This window comes from Fopius arisanus, unplaced genomic scaffold, assembly GCF_000806365.1.
Source record: "Fopius arisanus strain USDA-PBARC FA_bdor unplaced genomic scaffold, ASM80636v1 scaffold00046, whole genome shotgun sequence".
Lineage (NCBI taxonomy): Eukaryota > Metazoa > Arthropoda > Insecta > Hymenoptera > Braconidae > Fopius > Fopius arisanus.
The window spans coordinates 357026-378850 of NW_011887785.1; the positions used below are offsets into that span (position 1 = coordinate 357026).

The following is a 21825-nucleotide window of genomic DNA, read 5'->3' on the forward strand; positions in this document are numbered from 1 at the left end:
GAAAAATGAATTCCTGAGGAATTTATAATTTCTGGAAGTTTCTTGGAATTTTGGGACATTCAATTTGAAATTTCTGGTGCAACTCCATCTGTGAAAAATTCCCTGAAACTCTGAAATTATCACTGGAGCAATAAATAAGTACCCCCACCCCTGAAAATTATTGGAAACACGACGGTGCCTGTATAAACCTCCCAAAGCGTGTAGATCGCACCTAGAACGTGTACCACGAATTTCTAGTTCTCAAACAGCAGCTGTTTAGTCTCTCAACCTCTCCACACTGGTAAGTGAAATAAAGATCGATTCCAAGTGCATAAAAAAAAATGAGCATCGTCATATAAAAATTTGGCCTCCCCCACTGACAAAATGACAATTTAATTGTTTGGTAATAGTTAAGTCTGCAGAGGCCGATGGGAGTCAAGGCTAACGAGCTCAAGTTGACAGTTCGTTTTTGCTGATATTTTCACACGTGTCCTCTTGGTAAAACGCATTGCTCACGTTGCGTAACTGGAGAGTTCGACTTCCAGAGGAAGGAGCTCATCGTTTTTTTTTCTGGTGGGTATTCAATTATTTTTTGGTTATAAAATGCGACTCGAACGAGAGGTGATAACTACGTATTTATCATCGATTCGAGAAGGAGAGTGAGAGGAGAGAGAATAACGAGATGATACGTTTTATTCTACGCATTTGCTCGAGGGGGAGGGACAGACCCATGGATTTCTGGAAATAGTCGATTCTCCATTTTATTTCAAGTCTCAGGTATTGGTTTATTGGTTGTTTATTGCACCAACAATTGTGCATTCTGGGAATACAATGAGGAGAACAATTGGGTAAGACCTGCTGAGCCCTTGGATCACTCGTCCTCCCCCCCAGGGTCGCCAGTATGTCGAGACCTGGCTTTAACACAAAAGGGTCTCGACTGAACAGCTGGTTAGGAATCAATGTTGCCAGATCTTTGGGAATCCCGTAGGTATCATATTTTAATTCTCTCTCTCTAAATGCTATTTAATGATTTTCTAAGATATATTTCAAATTCTGGGATTAACTATTCAATTTTTCAATGTAAAATTGCAAAAGATAAGGATTTAAGTGTCAAGTGAACGAGTGGAATCAGTCCAGTTTCACTGTAACTTAAATATCGATCAATTTCGAAAAGTATTGATTCCCGGAAAAAATGTCAGAGGAATATTTTCTTGGAAATTTAATGAGCTATAAAAAAGGCCTCTAACGTTTTCCTGTTAAATCGATATTTTCCGAGATTAAGCAGGATTTACCTAAATGTCACATTACAACTCGGGGAGTGATTTTCTTACAAATTATTTATTTAAAAATGAATTTTTCCTGATGAATAATGTCATTACCCGCATCATACCGTCCTCTAGATATTTTTTTTTCAATTTCAAATCCCGTCCCCTTCTCCCTGAAATATTTTGGATGTGTCAGTGACATCGTATGCACACACACTGCATTTTGCGAAGGCTAGCTAGAACTTGAAGAGTCCCTGCACCTGCGCGTTCGCAATCTTTAGGTAATGCAACCAAGGGAATCCTCTCACTCGGTTATTCGCACACAATCCATTTCACGAGAAGCGAAATAGTGAATACCAAAATCATCCCTCGCGAAAAAAAATAACCCATCATCCCCAAAAGTCCCAATAAATCTCCAATTATCCCCAGAGGATCCCCCAAAAATCAAGGATGATGAAAAAGATAATTCAGTGACCTCGAGACATCACAGCAGTTGCAGAATTTAATAGTGTGTGTTGAGTGAAGGCAATCGAGTGCAAAAAAATTCAAATCCCCCAAAAATACCCCCAACCCCCAATTTTTCATTGAATTTTAATAATCTCCATTCGATTGACGGTCAATTAAATAATCCTCCCTCCAGGGAATAATAAATTAAATAGAATCTCATATTTTTCTTTCATAAACACGAGTCCAATTAGATAAAAATCAATTGTTAGATAAGAAATTGAGAAAAATATTATGATTCTGATATCGCGGTGACGGTTTGTCGGTATAAGTGGAATTGAATAATAATCTTATAATTTATAATAATTTATCATGAAAAATAATGGAGAATGTGAGGAAAATGGTGTGAAAATATTTTCAAAAATTGGTGAAAATTCTATCCAATTAAATGCCACCTCCTGAGTGAATTTAACTCTGGGTTCGAGTGGGCGGAGCTGTCTGTCTCCCTCCACGAGGTTCTAACCAACCTGGGAGATTGGTTGATTCGACTGTTCAATTCAGTTCTGCTGAGTTCTCCATTCTGTGCACTCCAGTGCAATTATCATCAGATTCATTACCCTCTCCTCCCTTCCCCCATTTCATTGTGTACATCAGTTAGTCACACGTTGAGCATTATCAGACATATCAGTATCATTTTTGTTCTCTATTATTTTCTCTCTCCCCCCACATCACCATGAAAATACAGTGATAAAATTTATGAGTGTATGGATCCCCTCCCCCAGGAGTAACACGGCGTCGTGCGTTGTACTTGATATACAATAATATTCATGAGTTTTTTCGTGATCCTGGGATATGTATCGAGCATGCTCCTTCAAGATTCAGGTAATATTTCCCTTTAATACATCAGGTTTTTAAATATCATCTGGCCTTTACCCTGGATGTCATCACCAGGGAGGGGATTTTTTTTTTTTTATTTGGTTATTCTCAACGGGCATCACTGGCGACACACAAGTATATTCGAGGTAGTGGGAAAAGACTAAACTTGTCCTCCATTACTTTCCCAGAGACCAAGCAAATGGTGGCTTCAGACTCACCAAGAGTCTTTGTTGTTCACCTACGTTATCTCTGGGTTATTTTTATAAATAATTTGTTTGTTTGTTTGTTCAGGGACATCTTCGGGTTCATGTCGATTGTCTGAGTGGTTATAATCATGGATTTTTGGTGGGTTTCGTATCCTTGAGGTGATTCTTTTCGTTTATTTCTCGTGGGCTCAGGATTATTTATGTTTTTTTTTTCCTTTTATGTGGAAGACAAACAGGAGAGGCAAGTGCGCATTATGAGGAGTCCAAGGCTTGGGGGGGAATTTCAAGGGTTTACTCTCGGTTTTTCGCGATTTTTTCGAGTGATGTGATGATATTTTTGGGGGATATTGAATCATATGTCATGGACGGATTTTGGTGATAATAATTCGTGATTATTCTTTGGGAAATGTGAGGTGATGTCGATGATTTTTCATTGAGATTGAAAATGGCATGATTTTTTATGACAATTTTTTCATTGACCTGTGATAATTCATTGCAAAATGATAAGTTAGTGGCAATGAATAATTAATCATCAGTTAATTATTACAAATAGTTTCTAATGAGAAATTGATATTCATTTATGGAAAACTAATAATTTTTATTCCTGAATAATTGTGTGGATTTTATTGAAAGGTAAATTTTGGGGTGAGTTTAAAAAAAAGATGATAATTTTGTTATTTATTTTTATTTGCAGACAGAATAGTGGCATGCGTCGATTAATCTATGGCAGATCAACAAGATCAGTCGTCGCTCGGGGGGTCTGTAGAGAAGGCCAGTGCTTCAGCAGACGCCTCTAAATTACGGGGGAAGAGCAGTGGTACCAGTGGTTACAGAAAACGACAGAGTACACCAACAGTTGTTGCAACATTGGCGGAAAAACGTCGGAGACAAACTGAGCCACAATATTCATCCGTTTGTAGTGTACCCAATACACACAGACGTTCGGTTGATTCGAGGGGCGAGGGTAAAAATAAGGGTGAGAGAAAGGGTCATGGAAGCAGCCTAGGATCTTCCACTGGTGAGTTTATTTTATATCTCGTTATTCATTTGGAGTTATCAAAAACTGTTATGCAAGAGGAGAATTAGAGTTACTTTCACTCAAACTACAGTTTTTTAAAATATATTTATGGTCGAGGCCTGTGAATATTCCCAGTTTCGAGTAATTGGAAATTGTTGAGTTCAAATGAAAATTGAATTACTGGAGTGAAGAGCAAATAGAGTTGTCACCTTTAGCACTTCACTACTGAATTGTTATCTGTGAAATAATCGTTATCGTCTATTATGAATGATGAAATGAATGATATGATAAAAAAAAATCTCACAATTTCAAAGTATTTCTGATGTAAAAATTAACGTGATTTTTTTTTTTCAACAAATTCAAGATATTGATTGGAGAGCACAGCCAAAGGGACAGCATTCCACGAGTGGTACAAGTGCAACGCGAAAGAATTCAACAAAACACAGCCAAGCCGAACACAATCCTGCCCCAATAGATTGCGTAGCATCGCGCACTCGTTCACGTACACCCCAGAATCCACAAAGTGTTCAAGGAAGCAGTAGTTCATACGATCAAACAATCTACACAAGTAGAAAATTATCGTCTGGATATAACAATTTGTTGTCCCTTGGTGGTACATCAGTGAGTAATTATCCGACGACATCTCGAGGTCGTGGATTAAAATTTTCAAGTGGTGGTGCAGGGCAGACAAACGGTGGTACGAGTAGTCAGGTATTGGGTGTTAAGTCAAGCATCAGAGTGGGTAACGCAGCTAGTAACTCTGTGGAGAGCGGTGGGGGGGCGTTGGCACATGACGGGGCAGGGACAAGTGGTGTAACATCTACGTCCACTGTCAACCCCTCTGTGTCTGCCTCCACCAACCCAAACCACCATCATCCCACTCACAAGCATCTATTGCGTTCCCGTGTTAAATTATCATCAGATCAGCCCAAAGAATTGACATCAAAAGTTATATCCAAGCACAAAAAAGATCCATCATCTTGTACGAGTTCACGTCATCGTTCGTCATCACGTGCACGTAAATCCTGTGACAATCCCACCTCAAGTGGAGGTGGTCTCATGTCAGGATCTGATACAACACCATCAGCTTTACCAACGACAACACCAGCCCCAGCACAGCAAGGAGTTGCACCTGGTGACGAGGAAACAGCACCAGCTACAGCAGCAGCTGCCAGTGGTGGTCCATCTGGAATGTCTGGAACAACTGGTGACAGTGAGAGTGATGATGGAGAAGTTGGTAGACTCCAGGCACTGCTTGAGGCACGTGGATTACCACCACATGTTTTTGGTGCACTTGGACCAAGGATGCAGCATCTTTTGAATCGAAGTATGGGGGCAAGCTCAGCTGCCAAGGCACAGCAGTTACTTGCTGGTCTTCAAGCTGTGGATGATGAGGGGGAACAGTTGCAGGCTGTCATTGGAATGGGAGAGATACTAGTTATGGGTAATGAGGATACATTAACTGGTTTTCCAGTGAAACAGGTAGTTGCTGCATTGATCAATCTCCTGGGTATTGAGCACAATTTTGTCATCATGACACATGCCTGTCGTGCACTGACTTACATGATGGAAGCACTTCCTCGATCATCGACAGTTGTTGTTGATGCTGTTCCAGTATTTCTCCAGAAACTTGAATCAATCGAGTGCATGGACGTGGCTGAACAGTGTTTAACCGCACTTGCCATGCTCTCGAGGAGACACAGCAAGACCATTCTTCATGCTGGTGGTGTATCAGCCTGCCTTAAATTCGTTGATTTCTTCAATATAACAGCTCAACGCGCTGCCCTTACGATAACAGCAAATTGCTGTCAAAATCTTCATCCCGATGACTTTCATCTTGTCGTTGAGAGTCTACCATTACTCACCAGTCGACTCACTAATCAGGATAAAAAAAGTGTTGAATGCGTTTGTCAGGCATTCAGCAGACTTGTTGATAGCTTTCAACACGATCCAGTGATGCTGCACAAAATAATAACAGCTGAATTACTCCAGAATTTACAGCAACTCCTGATGATAACACCACCAGTCAATAGCATTGGCAATTTTATAACTGTATTACGAATGCTCTCTGTGATATCGAATCGTTGTCCTGACCTCGCCCAACTGCTCCTGCAGCAGAATATCGCTTTTACATTGAGTTATCTACTGACTGGATCTCTCGAGGTTAAAACTGAGGATGTGGATCTTGTGCCAAGATCACCTCAGGAGTGGTTCGAGATCACTTGTCTAATTGAGGAGCTCATGCCACCTCTACCCACTGATGGAATATTCAGTGTCAATAGTCTCCTGGAGAGGACAAATAATCAACAGGAGACTGTACACTGGGAGTGGAGGGATGAGCGACACTGTTGTCATCCATTCAGCACTATTGACTCAAGAATAATTGAAATGGCTTTTCAAAATGGCGAGGACGAGATATGTCTCTCTACACTTGGTAGAACATACACTATTGATCTTACAATGATGAAGCAGATCAATGAGGACATTGGAATGGCAAGGAGTATATTCAGGAGGGTTATGACTGATACTGCTGAGGGAAAGAGTCCAACTTGCTCCGGGAGTATGGATGTCGTACCACCTGTTATCGAGACCAATGAGTGGCTTGTTTCATTTATTAGAACTCTTTTCTCAGTGTTGTATGAGGTTTACAGTAGTTCAGCTGGGCCTGCTGTTAAGCACAAGTGTCTTCGGGCTCTACTCAGAATGGTATATTATGCATCCACTGATTTGTTGAAGGATGTATTGAAAAATCAAGTTGTATCGTCACACATCGCTGGTATGCTTGCCTCTCAGGATTTGAGAATAGTCATTGGTGCACTCCAAATGGCTAGTATTCTCATGAAACGTCTGCCACAAGTATTTGGAGTACATTTTCACAGAGAGGGAGTACTTCATCAAGTCAGACAATTGGCTGATCCCGAGGTACCTCTTGGTGTATCACCACCTAAGTGCACTTCTGGCACATCATTGCCAAGTCCCCAACCTGGTCCATCCAATACACCGTTGTCATCGACGATGACGTTGTCTTCTAGCAGTGCCACGTCTCCTGTTGCCTCGCCAACGACCAATGGAAATATTTTATTTGGCTCAATTGCTACTAGTCAATTGAGACCTAGTCTTACTGCTACTATGGAGACCAGAAGCCGAACTGATTTGAGCTCATCCGTTGAAGATTCAGCGACTACACCACAAAGTGCCCACTTAAGAATTGGAGAAGTCCTAAAACGCAAACGTACAAGCAAAAAAGGAAGGCTCTCTCGTCTTGGAAGTGCAACGACACCCCAGCAATCACCCCAGGCCGAATCACTCTTCACAGGATTTGCCCAGAAGAACAATCGATTCCTGGGTAATCTCAATCCAGCACGTTGGGGTAGAAAATCATCAGCATCGTCTGCATCGAGTGATAAAAGAGATTCAACATCATCGACGAGCCTGACAAAGCCACCAAGCAATCCCAGTCTCACCGGTGGTAATCGTGATAAAGCAAAAACTTGGGTTCGAGAACAGGCGGGACAATTTTTATCTCGGTATCAGGATGATGCCCCATGTACACACCCAGCCCTCACAGTTCTCTCTCGTTTAACCTCAGCAATTCAGCGTTTGCAATCGAATGAACTCGATGAAATGCTATCTGCCCTGACAGAGCTACGTGATATCGTACTGGAGAGTGACATTTCACCATTCGAAATGAACTACAGTGGCTTAATAAAGGCCCTCTTGAATCACCTGACGACAACAGATGCCCCAGGAAATCGTTACGATCGTCTCAGAATGTTCTGGAAGCTCTTCGCTGAGTCCACGCTTCAACAGGACACAAATACTGACAATCCCATTGATTTTAATCCCGGAGCATTTGGTGCTCTCGTCAATAAATTAAATAGTTGTGTAGCACAGTTGGAACAATTTCCCGTTAAAGTCCATGATTTACCAGCGGGCTCTGGTGCTGGACGAGGTGGAACTAGTGCATTAAAATTCTTCAATACCCACCAATTAAAATGCAATCTCCAACGACACCCAGACTGCAATAATCTCAAACAGTGGAAAGGTGGTACTGTTAAAATTGATCCACTGGCACTGGTTCAAGCGATCGAGCGTTATTTGATGGTGAGAGGTTATGGTAGAATCAGGGATGCTGAGTCAATGGTCAGTGATGATGACAACAGTGAGGATGACATCGATGACACTCTGGCTGCTGTTGTCATATCGCAAGGATCGAAACACAAGCTCCAGTTTCTCATTGGTGATGAAGTTTTGCCGTTCAATATGACTGTTTATCAGGCAGTCAGGCAGTTCAGTTGTGCTGGTATCGATCATTCTGAGGCTGAGACTGATACTGAACCACCACTGGGTCATGATGCTGTCTGGGTGCAGACACACACAATTTATTATAGGCCAGTGCCAGAGGAGGAGACAACAAATTCACCTAAGCCTGGATCAAGCTCTCAGAGTACGTCGAGTAGAAAGGGCAAGGGTAAATCAACGAAGATAAGTTCAAAACGCAAAGAGGATAGTCTGTGGCTGGAGGGAGCTGTACCACCACCAAGATGTCCACTGGCTCCTTATCTGTCCCCAGTTCTGCCATCAGTGACAATAAGTGACGCATCATTGGATGGATTGTGTCTACTCAGATTGCTTCATTCCTTGAACAGACACTGGGGGGTTCTCTTTCCACATTTGAAGAGTGCATCTCTTCTCTCATCTCAGGATTTCATCAACAATAAAATTGCAGCAAAGGCCAATCGACAGCTGCAGGATCCTCTCGTCATCATGACTGGAAATTTACCATCCTGGCTGCAACAGATTGCCTCTGTCTGCCCTTTCTTATTTCCCTTTGAGACACGTCAGCTGCTGCTTTATGCCACATCATTTGATCGTGATAGAGCATTACAGAGACTTCTGGATTCAGCTCCAGAGCTGTCCGGCTCTGACTCACAGGAGCGTGTCACTCCAAGACTGGAGAGGAGAAAACGAACGATATCGAGGACTGATATCTTCAAACAGGCTGAACAAGTTATTCAGGATCTTGCGTCGAGCAAGGCTCTTCTTGAGGTGCAATATATCAATGAAGTTGGAACTGGTTTGGGACCGACTCTTGAATTTTACGCTCTGGTATCGAGGGAGTTTCAGAGGGCTGAGCTGGATATGTGGCATGGGGGTACCAATGACTCGAATTACATTCACTCAAATCAGGGTTTATTCACGAAACCAGCGCCCTGGAATACGAAGGTTCCAGCTCTTGCTAAATTAAAAACGAGATTCAAGTTCCTAGGAAAATTCATGGCGAAGGCTATTTATGACTCCAGAATGCTCGATCTACCCTTCAGTCTCACCTTTTATAGGTGGTTGTTGGGGGAGGAACACACATTGACACTTGCTGATCTGGCGCACATCTGTCCAGATGTCTACAGAACGCTGAGTAAATTGCAGGATGTCATCAGGAGGAAAGAGGCTATCGAAAGGGATCAGACACTCAGGTCTAACGAGAAGGCACAACTCGTTGAGATGTTGGATCTTGATAATTGTCCTATTGCTGATTTGGGACTTGTCTTTGAGCTGCCAGGGTATGGAAATGTTGAACTGAGAAAAGGGGGAAGTGAGATACCTGTGACTATTCACAATCTTGATCAGTATATCAAGCTCGTTGTTCACTGGTTCCTGTATGAGGGAGTTTTCAGGCAAATGGATGCCTTCAGGGAAGGTTTCGAGTCGGTATTTCCACCTGCACAGTTGAGACTCTTTTTCCCGGAGGAATTGGAAGCTGTATTTTGTGGGCATCATCAAAGTGGGGGACAGTGGGATGTTAAAACTCTGCTGGAGTGCTGCAGGACTGATCATGGATACACACCTGATTCCAGGGCTATCAGGTTTTTATTTGAAGTGATGGCGGAGTACAATAGTGAGGAGCAGAGACAATTCATTCAGTTTGTTACTGGATCGCCAAGGCTACCTGTTGGAGGTCAGTGAATTTTTTATTCTCAATTTGTGAGAATTGAAATGATCGTTCACCTAAATTCGGAGATTATGAATTAATTGGGTTTTTTTTATAATTGCAGGATTCAAGAGTCTGACGCCACCCCTCACGATAGTTCGAAAGACATTCGATCCATCAATGAAGACCGATGATTTTCTGCCCTCCGTCATGACATGTGTCAACTATCTCAAACTCCCCGACTACACAACCCTCGATATAATGCGCGAAAAATTACGAATTGCTGCACAGGAGGGACAGCACTCGTTCCACCTCTCCTAGAAATGGATCCCAAGTCATTTATTATTACTATTATATTTTTTTTTCATGTGTTATGTCGTTCATCTCTCGAAAGATCCATCTCCAATCTAAATATCTCAAGAAAGAATTTTTCAAAGAAACAAGTGGAGAAACGCCCCATCTCAAGCTAAAAAAAAAAATATCTTCATTCTCACTTTCAGACTCAATCAATTAGAAAGTGCATTAATCATTTTGATAAATTTTAGATTCTGTGCCCCTGTCGATCTACAATAATAATTTTCATAATCCCAAAAATCTTCTCAGTTTATTAACTTAAATGAAAGACCTCCGGAATCAAAAGGTCTTCGTTGAAATGACGATGAAGAAATATTCAAAAAAGAAAAAAAATGAAAGATAACAAACAAAACAATGAAGAAAAAAAAAAACACGTAATAAGTTGTAAATATCTTAGTTATCTCAACATAGTTTGATATACGCAGGTTCATAACATATAAATAACTTTATCATACCGCTACGAGGCACTGATTACTAACGGAATTATGCATTAGAAATCAAGAGGACGATTACTAAAGTGTAAATGGTGTTCTTTTTTTTTTTAATCAGTGGTGTATCATGACTCAATGTACATCGCCAAAATTAAATAACCACGTGCTCCACGAGGACTCGGAGAGTGTGAACTAAAGATTATTATTGAAAAAAAAAGAAGAAGAAAAAAACAATGTAAAAGTGGTTGAATCGAGATGGATGGTTGCATTGTTTCATAAGTAGTGAGAGTATCACGGAGTCTAAATGATTCATGACATTCGTATTTCTCTTGTTCGTTGTGTTGTAATCGATCTCTTGTTTGTTCTTGCTGGTCAATTGGGGGGAACATTTTCGGAGTTTTCACGTTCACCCACTGTGACATGCGACAAACTATATTTAATTTCATCGATCTACCATTATAAAGATAATTTTTAGGTGAATTAGTCAAATTTATTACTTTATTTAGTCGTGTAAGGATATAGTTTACATCGTCAGACCATTTTAGATACTTGGGGCTCATGGAGATGATTTTTTATTCACTGGGGTTGAGCGAGATGTTCAGGGAGACAAGTACGGGGTTTATTGATTGGATTTATTCCAATTGGATGGTCTGACGGTGGACTGACTGTGTTTGTTACATCTGGCTATGTTAAAATGTGTTATCCTGTAGCCTTTTGATAAAGTCCACTTGGCAACGGGGCGTGATTTGAAAATCTTGAATATTAATATGAACAGTAAAAAAAAATGGCTAAATTGATTATATTTATATCATTTGAGTAGCATAAAACGTTTTGATTTCACTTGAATTTTTGAATATTTTCTGTTTCCTTTGAGATCCTTGAATAAAACACCAACTGTAAGGAATTTATTTCAGAATATTGTGTAAATAACCTTTGTATCTTTATTATCCTCGGTGATATTATTATAAACTACCGGGAGTGTCTAGTACGGAAAATATCATCAGGGGAGTGGAACTTCACTCTTCTTCGTGTTCTTGAGGAATTCAATTTTCTATTGAGAGGCCTCTCGATGGAAAAATCACTGATAAGCGAGGGGAATTTTTCTCCATCAATTCTCACCCGAATACTTTTTTTGTTCTCTTAATTTATTTATATGCACATGGTGAGCCATCCTAGAATAAAGCAAGTACCTCCAAACGGAGTGATTTTGCTGAAGCGTTTGTCACCTGTAAATGCGTAATAGTAACAACTCCCACAGAACATCAGAGATCCTGACATCCACAGGGCAGCAGTCTGGAAGAGATATTTCTACTCAATATAAAGATAAATAATAATTTTTAATGGAATCATGTGCCTGAATACTGACCAGAATTGGTGCCCTGCACATAACCAGCCCCACCATAGCCAGGGAATGATAAAAATGATATCTATTCGCTGTCTCAAACACTTGCTTCAATTGATCATCCTTATATTTCCCTAAAAAAAAAATAAATAATTATTAATCAGGAATATATGGACCCGATGACTGAAAAAATAGAAAAATCCACACTGTGAGCTCCATATGCCCCGAGGATGACTGCAGTTGCTCCACTGAGTCCTGCCAATTTCAAATAAGGCCCTGAGGCTGCTGCCAATTTCCACAGAGGCTCAGGTGGAACCATTTTGTACTCAACACGGGGCTTGAGGCCTGAATAATTGATAACCTAAAAAATTTATAAATATTCATTCCTCATGTAATTAACAAATGTCAAAAAAAAACAATTTTGATTGCTGTATGCCATCTACATGACCTCAAAGTTTCAAAAATAGAATAAACTATAGAAACATTACCCAGTCTCCAAAAATCAGGCAATAACAATAAATAAATTGATTCCTCTTATTTTTTATTATAAAATAACAGCGACTTACAGCTGATGCAGCAGTTTTCGCAAACGAACCGGCACCCGAGCTGACGGGATTAGAAAACAGAACGTAATTCAATGTATCTGATACTCCCATACCCGTTTCAGAGATCCAATCGAAGTGTTTTTGATGGTCAAGACCAAAATCCACACACTCAATTCTCTTCAATCAATTATTTTTCATTGACTATTGGATTTTACGTGATTGCACTGTTTTTTTAGAGAGAATTATTTATTAGGTTAAGAATTTTCGCAATTATCTTATCACGTTAAATTGAGACTGCCCGCGGTGTTCGGTGCGCATGCGCGGAGTATTGTCTGGCGACCCCCACTCGAGCGCTGCCTCCAACGCCACGCCATCTTGAGAAGGAGTCAGTCGTTCGGTGGCAGTGCGAGGAACCGTTGGTGCCGTGTCGCGTAGTGAAAATTCGTTAACATCGGGGTCTTAATGACTGCAGAAAACCGGCGCCGGCTGCTAACATTGATAATACAAAGTGCGGGACTCAGTGCAAGTGATTTTGTGATGTGAAATAATTTTTTAAACCGTTTATAAAGCATTTTTAGTGATTGAGATTTTTCCTTTGTTACACTGAACTTCGGTATTGCCGCACGGCCGCCCGGCGTCGTTGTGTTTACAAAAATTCCTTTGTCCGTTTCTCGGAATTGTTCAGTGTGTGTTTAGATACGACTGAAGTGAGAGTGCGAATTAGATTCGAAGGATTACTTTTCTTATTCATCTTATTTTGGATGTAAAATATTATTTGATCTTTCATATTATTTTATTGATCTTTGTGGATTTTGAGTTGATAAAACATTCTTGGTTGCGTGGTGAGTGATTAGTGAACTTTTGAACTGTCACGAGTGCTGGTGCTTCCAAGCCGACTTCAACCTTTGGTGTCAGAATCACAGTGAGATCTTCAGGATTGGAGGGAATCTTGCAACCGACTGCAAGGTGAGTTTCGTATGCATTTTTTTATGACCTTGAAGCATCATTTTCATTTTATTTTCATGTCATTTTTTTAATTCCTGATTCTTGACATATTCAATGCTTACATTACAAACAATTTTCAATTATTCAATTAACTCTCCAATAAAATAAAAAAATTTTAAATAAAAAATAATAAATAATTTTAAATAATAATTCAAAATAAAAACTCTCAAATGAAAATTAAAAATCGCTTTTGCAGTAAAAAAATTATTTTGTCGGAATTTTATTAACAATTTGTTTTTTTTTATGTTTACAGTTAAGGTAGGTCGTTCGAAAGGTGAAAATTGAAAGCGGACTTATTTTCATCCAACGCCGGTGAGTGATATTTATTTATTAATATATCGTATCCGTTACGTGGATTTTTTCGTGGTCGGTTCGGGGGTTTGAATTTCTCGAGATGATTTTATCTCTCGATCAGATGATGTCGAGATGCCAGTAGATATGGCTCCATCAGATAAATCGGGAGTGCGTGTATAACCAAGTGATTGAATGCACTGGTGTGTCGCATTTTGAAATTGGAATTAAATTTACGTCGTATTTTATATCTCCACCCAAAATGGTAAGTACGATATTAAATTATTGAAGTAAATAAAGTAAACATCACTGACAAGTTTGTGAATATATTTTTAATAGCTGTCAATTTGTTGAAACACAAATAATCCTTGATAACAGTAGGTTAACCTCAAATAATTGTTATGATGCAATCAAGAAGTAAAATCTTGTAAAATAGTGGCATGGAAAAGGGATAATTAATTAGAATCAATCGAGATTGATGATTTGTAATTATTTTAGGCGAGTACAGCTATTGTTGCTGGTGTTGGTATTGCTATTGTGGGATTTGGAGGGCGTTACATTATTAGATCAATGCCGACACTCTCAAAGAAAATGTCTGAAGCCCTCAAATCACTCCCTAAACTCGACTCGCAGGTTTGAACAATTCAGTATTTATAAATAATATGAAATTAAAATCATTCAACGTAAAATTCATTCGCATCCTCCACTCATGGAAATTGGGTTGACAGACCGTCAAAAATTATTAGAAATATTTATTTTTCCTTGAGAAAATTTCATGCTGGAATTTGAGAGAATGGATCGACCCGATTTGCACGAGTGGTTAATTGAAAATAAAAAATTCTTTTGATTTTTCAGTCACTGGCTAATAGTAAATACTACAAAGGTGGATTTGAGCCGACAATGACGAAAAGGGAAGCTAGTTTGATACTCGGTGTCTCTCCCACAGCCAACAAGGCAAAAGTTAAAGAGCAATTCAAAAAAGTCATGTCTGCTAATCATCCTGACAGAGGAGGATCACCGTACATAGCTGCTAAAGTAAACGAGGCTAAAGATTTACTGGAAAAGTAATTACATTCGATTTTATCTGTACATAATTTAAAAAAACAACTGACATGTAAATAATTGACGTGAATACACAGCAAAACAAGTTATTTTTCGATATAAAATTATTATAAAATGTTTATCCGTAGGAAATAAATTGAAGCACCGTATTAATTGGTGATAAAATCTCCACTGATTAGTCATTCCAATGTTACAATCATCGATCCAGCGATATATTATTTTCAATAGAGAGTCAATTAATACTTTTTATTTAACCTAACGAGCATTAATTTTAAATTATTGAATGATATATCGTTATGGACAGAATAATTTTTCGTTCTCTTTATGGTTTTGTTTTAATATAAAATTCGTTATTGGTTTTTCGATAGAATTGAATATTTTGTTGCAAACGTGACTAGACCGTAAATTTATAAATTCAATTTCAATATTTGAGTTAATACTACCGCTCCAGGTTCGGTTTATTTTTTAATTCTCGATCTTGTGACACTTTATTTCGTAATTTCATAATGGTACTTTTGGGTAATGATCCGGGCACCTTAAAAATACTCTGAAAAAAATAGAATAATTTGAGATTATTTACTAATTTGATAGTTATGTGGTTAACTGATATTTCAAATATAAAATTCGATTTATCTCGTTTTGGTTACTGAATTACCTGCATGAACTCGTGACACTGCAATACTATACTGTCTTTCGTAATGTCTTTGAAACAATCGGCTAGTAATGAAAAATCCTGGCATGACAATAAATTGTTTTTGTTTCGTTTGATGAGAGTGAGAGCTACGCGGAATATTATTTTACTGCCCTCGTAGAAAAGGCAGTCCCATATTCTCAGTGTTGTCTGGATGAAAAAAATAATTATACCAATTAATTATTATTAATTGATTATTTCAATTGATGTCGATGGATGTGAATGTTTTACCTCGATGGGGAGCACTTCAGCGAATAAACATATAAACCATTTCGTTGTTATGACAGCCCAGGGCAGTCCTAAATTAGTAACATGATTATAGACATCTGGAATTTTTAATTTAACCAATTCAGCGAGTACATCGATGTCTGTGAGCAATCCGTCCATTGTCGGGGTATAATAATCCGGCAATATTTTCTCGATTAATACTTTGAGCAGCCAAAAGGCAGTCTCTTCGTTTTTCGTTACGAGCAATAACAATCCTGCTATGTAATTCAGTCCCTGCAATCAGAGATAAAAAATTAAATTTTTTTTTGAGACTGAAAAATATTCTCTTGTCAATTTAAAATGGGAAAATTTCCACAAGGAGTAGTAATTCAAAAAAAATAATCAACTTTTGGAGAGAGTAATAGAATAATTTGAATGGGTGAACATTTTCTTGGGACAAGAGAATTTTTTTCAGTTGAAAGACATTTTTTATTCTGGATGTAAAGCGAGATAAGTCGAATAGAATAGAGTAGATATTGAATAACTATTAGAAATAATTAGTAGTAGTGGCGATAATTAAATTAGCAGTTGGAATTGATGTAAATGAACTCACTTGACAGTAGCCAACGGTTTTATTCTCGTGGGCAAATGCCAGTAAAATATTATAGAGCTGATTCTGATGATTAACAGTATGGTTGAAGAATATATTATCTGGAAATGTACGAGGGAGATCTGTTCTGATTATTTCCTTAATCTCACTGTTGTGGGGTCCATTGAGTAGTTTTTGGTAGAGATCAGGATTAGCATTTCGTAGGTCTTCACCTCCACTCACGGAGAGCCATACCTGTTTTAAATCAATTATCGTGATTAATTTCAGTTGAGAAATTATTTTGGTAATTGAATGGTTGAATTTATTCGTCGATTACCATTCCCCTGTGCTCCCCTGGAATGCCTTTGCGAACATATCTTTTTATTGTTATACTTCGCTCTAGGGATTTTCCTTCACCGAATATCTCAGACCATTTTTTTGCTCGTTTAGCTAGAACTTTTAGGTACTCAGACATAAATTCCTCGTAATTTCTGTAGTCGAAATCCGCTGGTCTCTCGAATCCATACTCGTCAACATTACTGTAACAATTTAATTGATAAATATTTTTTTTCATTTGGAGATATTGATGAAAAAAATTTTCACTATTTTTCATCCACTTCATCAATCAATAAATCGATTCTCAATTCAAACAATTGTTACACAATTAAATCTCCCGATAATGGAAATAATTGACTATTTTATGACATCTCGAGGTACTTGTCATACCAAACATAACCTGAGGTATCAAAAATTGAAATCACTAGTAATTGAAATGAAAAAATGATAATTTTGCGGATGATTTTTTTATTTTAAAGAAAAGGTGGATATTCTCACCTGAAATATGAACTGGCCATTCCTTGAGTGACAGGTGCGATTTCATTGGAACTGTAGAGTTCAGTCGATTGTTTTTAATTTTTTTAACGAATGCGGTAAATGAAATTTTTTTTTTTTTTTTACCTGCAACATAAACTGGTCATGTCCTCAGTGGGAGGTGCGGTGTAATTGGAATAGAATCATTCAACAATCTATGAATCACGTTTCACGAATCTAGTCATTGGGCGTTACGCGAGGGGAGGGGAACGAACCACTGACAGATGTAAAAATAGATATATCGATCGGTACTGGAGAAATTTTCGAAATCAGCTGTTGATAATTTTACATGAAAATATGAAAAAAAAAAAATCTTCACTATTTATTCGTCACACCAACTTGATTCGAGTAATCATATTTTTTTTATCCTCTGGCAGGTATTTATACTCTCGTTAATGATTTTTATTTCAATTACTCGTGTTTTGAATTTGGTGTGCAGCTGAAATATTGCAGAATATTTTTTTTCAGAGTAATTAATTGATTACGTAAGTTTGTTTATTCGGCTATTGTGCAGTGATGATGTGATAATTTATTGCGGAATTAATGGCGAAGTTTGGATTTTGATTTCTGGTGGATTTTGCAATCTGGTTTAGGGGGAATATGGCATGTTTAATTATTGCATAAGTTATTTGTTTCGCGATGATAGCTGAATAATATTTATTTCAGATGATTGCGATTGGTAAATTGACACACGCAATTAGACTTCAGTTAATTAATAATCAGTGTCGAAGAGTCACCAGTTTTTCTAGTGTCATGTCGAAATTTGATGTACCCAGTCGCTATAAAGATGAGAAATCCGTCTGGTAAGTTAATTTATTTAACAAATTAATTAAATTGCAATAGTGATTGCAAATTTTCATCAAATGGTAAATATTGGGTTGAGTAATTTAATTTAATCTACAAAATGAATTTATGAAATAACTCAGTACTCAATAATATTATTTATTGTAATTAAAATTATTTTACAGGGTGGAATATATTGGTCTGGCCTTGGAGTACAAACCCTTGAACTTGGGCCAAGGATTTCCGGATTTTCATGCACCAGAACACGTGACAACGGCTCTAGCAAAAACAGTTACCAGTGAAAATCCTCTTTTGAATCAATACACGAGAGGTTTTGTATGTACACTCCGTAATTATGGATGATAATAGATCAATTGGGTGTTATCTGTTGTGAGACGATATATCGAGGAGGAGATAAGAGGTGTGAATGGTTATAATGGTTAGATTTATCGTTTCAGGGACATCCGAGATTGGTGAATGCCTTAGGAAAATTGTATTCAAAATTATTGAATAGAAATCTTGATGCTAATAATGAAATTCTGGTAACAGCTGGTGCATACGAGGCTCTATTTTCAACACTTCAGGGTCACACCAATCCTGGTGATGAGTGGATAATTATTGAGCCTTTTTTTGATTGTTATGTACCAATGGTTGAGTCTGCTGGGGGAATTGCAAGATTTATTCCATTGAAATTGGTCAGTTAAAAATATAAAAATACTTGATTACACTGGTTAGTCCATAAATATTTTAATGAAATTTATTTTAGACAAAATCCGAGGGTGTATTGAGCTCAGCTGATTGGGTGTTTGATAAAAAAGAAATGGAGAGTCTTTTTAATGATAAAACTAAAGGAATTATTTTGAATACCCCGCATAATCCAGTGGGCAAAGTTTTTACACTAGAGGAACTCGAGTTTATTGCTGATTTGGCAAAAAAATGGAATGCTTTGGTGGTGTCTGATGAAGTTTATGAGTGGATGGTATATGAGCCAGCGAGACATATCAGAATAGCGACACTTCCTGATATGTATGAGCGTACTATTACTATTGGATCAGCTGGAAAAACATTTAGCGTTACTGGATGGAAAATAGGATGGGCTTATGGTCCAGTTAATCTCATGAATAATCTTAAAGTTGTTCATCAGAATTGTGTTTATACTTGTGCAACACCTATTCAGGAAGCTGTTGCTATGGGATTTGAGGAGGAATTGAAGAGATATGGACAGGAAAATTGTTATTTCCAGAGTTTAGCTCGGGAGTTGTTACCCAAGCGTGATTACATGGCCAAGTTTCTCTCGGATGTTGGCATGTCACCGACAGTACCTGAAGGTGGTTACTTCATGATTGCTGATTGGAAGTCTTTAGAGAATTATGTTGGACTTGGTGATGAGGTGGATAAGTACAGGGACTACAGGTTCACCAAGTGGATGACGAAGAATGTTGGGGTGCAGGGAATTCCACCGTCTGCTTTTTATAGCGAGGGACACAAGCATTTGGCTGAGGACAATGTCAGGTACTGCTTTATCAAGAAAGATGAAAATCTTCAAAAAGCTGCCGATGTATTGATGAAATGGAGGGCTAAACAGGCGTAATTCATTCCAGATTGTTATTTCAACCTGTAATTTTTCACATATTTTTCCATTGTTAATAAAAATTTTTTATCAATGAGTGAAGTCTCCTCTTAACCATCTCTTTGCGTCGCGGGTGTCTGATCCATACGTTTTACCGTATCTGAAAAGATATCGGTATTAAATCCTTCTTTTATTTTTTATATATTTAAGGAAATTATGGGGATCTGGTGGAAATGGCGAAATTTTTGTCAGGACCTTTTTTGTGGGGTGAAACGAGAGCTGCAGAAAAGGTCATTACGAAAATTTCGATATCTCTGTTGGATTTGAAGATATTGATCGAGAAGTTACCGATTTTTTAAATCGAATCGTTAAACTTTTTTTTTATTGCGTTAGCAAATGAAATATTTACCTGAAAGCTGCGCCGGGAATGTGCCCGAGGTAATTAGGCATCATTCCCACGTGTTTGTGATAAATTTCTGGGGGTTGAATGAGGAGGGGTGGATCCGGTCGAGAAATTGATACTGGAGCCCATTCAGCGCTCTGTCGTGATCGATAATTATTCGTAAATTCGCACAATGCGCTATTTGTCATTGGCTTATGAGATCCACCAAAATGATCATGACTGTGAGGAATATGTCCGGTATATCCTGCATGAAAATTAATTAAATATCAACCAAATCAACCAAAAGATTAATTTCGTAATTTGATTTTTTTTTGTGTTATAATTTTACTGTTTATACCAACTTGCTATTGGTGAGGGCATAATTGAACAGCGATTCAGTTCACTGAATTACCGAGGGACTAATAACGAATTTAAAATAATTTGCATCCGCGGAAAATGTCAGGGAATCGTGGGAAACAATTGACGGATGGAAACAATTGCTATTACCGTTAACAAAGTATTTTTCATCGTTAGTATTATCCATGAAATAGGGCGAGGGATTGTGGCTCTCTGGGGGATGACAGGCTTCCTCGACCGGTAAATTTCTCATCATTAGGGCCCAATCGGGACGAACTGTCATCAGTGGCATTTTGAATTCAGTCTTCTTCATCTGATATTCATAAAAAAAAAGAACTCCAATTAGCAAAAAGAATGAATAATCGGTTGTACTCCAGTCTTCAACGATTCAACGATTTAAAACGATTTATTTCGTTGAAATCGAAATCTTTTGCAGAATGATCTTTTTTTTTTCTTGTTACTATTCGGTCTGATAGACTCCTTGGCTCTGCCATTCCGCTTTGATGTGCAATGACATTTTTCAATTGATTTAATGCCGATCGATCTTTCAATTGCTGACGCTCGAAGTCGGCGAGGCCTTCTGTTGCCGATACTGTGTACCTCTGACCCAATCTGGCATTCAGGTTCGGCATGAATCCTGAATGTACCGGGATTTTAATGGGTATATTGCGCAAGGGGTCATTGAATTTGGCAATCACCTTGGTAACCTGGTATAATCGGATACTTGTATGTTGCGTCCATTCGTTTTGTGCGGGCTGTCACGATGTCTAAATCATCCTTGGGTGGTCTCATCACCTGGAGTCATTAAATCACTGATTAACTTCAATTATTCCTTTTAAAAAAAACAATTCAACAACTCAACAAACAATTTATTCCTAAAAATTCGTTTTTATGAAATTCTTTTTTTTGAAAATCTCATGATTAAATTGAGTTTTACCCACAAAAAAATTATTCACTCCCTTTATTTCACATAAATAATTCATTTAATAATGAATTTTATTGATGATTTAGATAAATTGTTGAAATGCTTTTTAAAAGGAATTGTTAATGAATATTTAATTGATCGGAGGGAATGAAATTTTAACGGTGCTATTGATTTTTTGAAAGTGAAAATAAAACCTCGTAATCATCAGCGGATCGATTAGACAAGATCATTGTTTCAGATCTATCGATAGTTCCATCCAATAGTAATTTATGGGTAACATTGCCGTAAGTTTCGCCACATCTGTATCGATACTGGGGACAGAAGCCCGCATACCTAATTCAACAATAAAAAAATAAATATTTAATTGCTCTTTGTTGCTCCCCTATGGGTTGAATAATTACAAGGACTTACCCGGGAAGAAAATGTGGCTCTGGTGTTGTTAATAGTGAAACTGTCGCCATCGTTTTAGGATCTTTTGTGCAATAATAATTTCAGTTCTCTCTTGATTAATTAAATGATGCAATCATGATTTGTGGACGGGAATTTAATCGGTTGTTTGGACGCTGCAATCGTCGCTGAATTTTACATCACATTTTTTTCGATTTATCGGTTATTTGGTTATGTGAAACAATTGCTGGGGGATTTTTGGGAATTGTGGGAATTTTGGGAATTGTGGGAATTGTGGGAGGGGGAGTATTTGAAAA

General features: G+C 38.1%; 6 protein-coding genes across 14 annotated transcripts; 3 read left to right on the top strand and 3 right to left on the bottom strand.

The window, feature by feature from the left end:
* The first annotated feature begins 186 nt into the window (after positions 1 to 186).
* ctrip (E3 ubiquitin-protein ligase ctrip) lies at positions 187 to 10442 on the top strand. Of its 5 annotated transcripts, XM_011306180.1 has the most exons (5): positions 187 to 280; positions 390 to 552; positions 3465 to 3788; positions 4153 to 9744; positions 9842 to 10442. In XM_011306180.1, the coding sequence occupies exons 3-5, from the start codon at positions 3494 to 3496 to the stop codon at positions 10036 to 10038; spliced, it is 6084 nt and encodes a 2027-aa protein (XP_011304482.1). In that variant the 5' UTR covers positions 187 to 280; positions 390 to 552; positions 3465 to 3493; the 3' UTR covers positions 10039 to 10442. The 5 variants fall into 5 exon arrangements, with proteins under 5 accessions (XP_011304482.1, XP_011304483.1, XP_011304484.1 ...); XM_011306181.1 differs by lacking the exons at positions 187 to 280; positions 390 to 552 and adding an exon at positions 2237 to 2570; XM_011306182.1 differs by lacking the exons at positions 187 to 280; positions 390 to 552 and adding an exon at positions 2745 to 2929.
* A 305-nt stretch (positions 10443 to 10747) lies between these two features.
* Positions 10748 to 12673, bottom strand: LOC105267375 (transmembrane protein 256 homolog). 2 transcript variants are annotated; one of them, XM_011306187.1, is made up of 4 exons: positions 12411 to 12658; positions 12052 to 12205; positions 11869 to 11978; positions 10748 to 11795 (listed from the first exon to the last, which is right to left on the bottom strand). In XM_011306187.1, exons 1-4 carry the CDS (start codon positions 12498 to 12500, stop codon positions 11652 to 11654), a joined length of 498 nt encoding a protein of 165 aa, XP_011304489.1. In that variant the 5' UTR covers positions 12501 to 12658; the 3' UTR covers positions 10748 to 11651. The 2 variants fall into 2 exon arrangements, with proteins under 2 accessions (XP_011304489.1, XP_011304487.1); XM_011306185.1 differs by having other exon boundaries at positions 11349 to 11795; positions 12333 to 12673.
* Positions 12674 to 13842: 1169 nt separating this feature from the next.
* Positions 13843 to 14902, top strand: LOC105267376 (mitochondrial import inner membrane translocase subunit TIM14). Its single transcript, XM_011306188.1, has 3 exons — positions 13843 to 13950; positions 14184 to 14318; positions 14541 to 14902. Exons 1-3 carry the CDS (start codon positions 13948 to 13950, stop codon positions 14751 to 14753), a joined length of 351 nt encoding a protein of 116 aa, XP_011304490.1. The 5' UTR covers positions 13843 to 13947; the 3' UTR covers positions 14754 to 14902.
* A 200-nt stretch (positions 14903 to 15102) lies between these two features.
* On the bottom strand, positions 15103 to 17298 carry LOC105267379 (growth hormone-regulated TBC protein 1). The gene is made up of 7 exons (XM_011306194.1): positions 17192 to 17298; positions 17069 to 17119; positions 16572 to 16773; positions 16259 to 16489; positions 15670 to 15939; positions 15403 to 15588; positions 15103 to 15294 (listed from the first exon to the last, which is right to left on the bottom strand). The coding sequence occupies exons 1-7, from the start codon at positions 17209 to 17211 to the stop codon at positions 15187 to 15189; spliced, it is 1068 nt and encodes a 355-aa protein (XP_011304496.1). The 5' UTR covers positions 17212 to 17298; the 3' UTR covers positions 15103 to 15186.
* A 90-nt stretch (positions 17299 to 17388) lies between these two features.
* Positions 17389 to 19554, top strand: Kyat (Kynurenine aminotransferase). Of its 4 annotated transcripts, none has more exons than XM_011306191.1 (5): positions 17389 to 17481; positions 17771 to 17907; positions 18073 to 18223; positions 18346 to 18582; positions 18654 to 19554. In XM_011306191.1, exons 2-5 carry the CDS (start codon positions 17771 to 17773, stop codon positions 19476 to 19478), a joined length of 1350 nt encoding a protein of 449 aa, XP_011304493.1. In that variant the 5' UTR covers positions 17389 to 17481; the 3' UTR covers positions 19479 to 19554. The 4 variants fall into 4 exon arrangements, with proteins under 4 accessions (XP_011304493.1, XP_011304494.1, XP_011304495.1 ...); XM_011306192.1 differs by lacking the exon at positions 17389 to 17481 and adding an exon at positions 17488 to 17589; XM_011306193.1 differs by lacking the exon at positions 17389 to 17481 and adding an exon at positions 17490 to 17573.
* LOC105267377 (UPF0605 protein CG18335) lies at positions 19526 to 21728 on the bottom strand. The gene is made up of 7 exons (XM_011306189.1): positions 21533 to 21728; positions 21316 to 21454; positions 20895 to 20991; positions 20658 to 20833; positions 20347 to 20509; positions 19867 to 20104; positions 19526 to 19617 (listed from the first exon to the last, which is right to left on the bottom strand). The coding sequence occupies exons 1-7, from the start codon at positions 21580 to 21582 to the stop codon at positions 19548 to 19550; spliced, it is 933 nt and encodes a 310-aa protein (XP_011304491.1). The 5' UTR covers positions 21583 to 21728; the 3' UTR covers positions 19526 to 19547.
* Positions 21729 to 21825: the final 97 nt, after the last annotated feature.

What these genes read in the sequence shown, in the direction of transcription:
- ctrip (XM_011306180.1), top strand. Translation starts at nt 3,494, where the DNA reads ATGGCAGATCAACAAGATCAGTCGTCGCTCGGGGGGTCTGTAGAGAAG. An exon ending in CAGCCTAGGATCTTCCACTG is followed by an intron (nt 3,789 to 4,152) that starts GTGAGTTTATTT and finishes AACAAATTCAAG; the next exon opens with ATATTGATTGGAGAGCACAG. An exon ending in GCCAAGGCTACCTGTTGGAG is followed by an intron (nt 9,745 to 9,841) that starts GTCAGTGAATTT and finishes TTATAATTGCAG; the next exon opens with GATTCAAGAGTCTGACGCCA.
- LOC105267375 (XM_011306185.1), bottom strand. Translation starts at nt 12,500, where the DNA reads ATGGGAGTATCAGATACATTGAATTACGTTCTGTTTTCTAATCCCGTC. An exon ending in GCCTGATTTTTGGAGACTGG is followed by an intron (nt 12,206 to 12,332) that starts GTAATGTTTCTA and finishes TAAATTTTTTAG; the next exon opens with GTTATCAATTATTCAGGCCT. An exon ending in CGGGGCATATGGAGCTCACA is followed by an intron (nt 11,979 to 12,051) that starts GTGTGGATTTTT and finishes TTTTTTTTTTAG; the next exon opens with GGAAATATAAGGATGATCAA.
- LOC105267376 (XM_011306188.1), top strand. An exon ending in TCCCTAAACTCGACTCGCAG is followed by an intron (nt 14,319 to 14,540) that starts GTTTGAACAATT and finishes TTGATTTTTCAG; the next exon opens with TCACTGGCTAATAGTAAATA.
- LOC105267379 (XM_011306194.1), bottom strand. Translation starts at nt 17,211, where the DNA reads ATGACCAGTTTATGTTGCAG. An exon ending in CAGGGGAGCACAGGGGAATG is followed by an intron (nt 16,490 to 16,571) that starts GTAATCGACGAA and finishes GATTTAAAACAG; the next exon opens with GTATGGCTCTCCGTGAGTGG. An exon ending in AGTGTCACGAGTTCATGCAG is followed by an intron (nt 15,295 to 15,402) that starts GTAATTCAGTAA and finishes TATTTTTTTCAG; the next exon opens with AGTATTTTTAAGGTGCCCGG.
- Kyat (XM_011306190.1), top strand. An exon ending in AAAGATGAGAAATCCGTCTG is followed by an intron (nt 17,908 to 18,072) that starts GTAAGTTAATTT and finishes ATTATTTTACAG; the next exon opens with GGTGGAATATATTGGTCTGG. An exon ending in ATCAATACACGAGAGGTTTT is followed by an intron (nt 18,224 to 18,345) that starts GTATGTACACTC and finishes TTATCGTTTCAG; the next exon opens with GGACATCCGAGATTGGTGAA.
- LOC105267377 (XM_011306189.1), bottom strand. Translation starts at nt 21,582, where the DNA reads ATGGCGACAGTTTCACTATTAACAACACCAGAGCCACATTTTCTTCCC. An exon ending in GAGCCACATTTTCTTCCCGG is followed by an intron (nt 21,455 to 21,532) that starts GTAAGTCCTTGT and finishes TTGTTGAATTAG; the next exon opens with GTATGCGGGCTTCTGTCCCC. An exon ending in GATCCGCTGATGATTACGAG is followed by an intron (nt 20,992 to 21,315) that starts GTTTTATTTTCA and finishes TAATGACTCCAG; the next exon opens with GTGATGAGACCACCCAAGGA.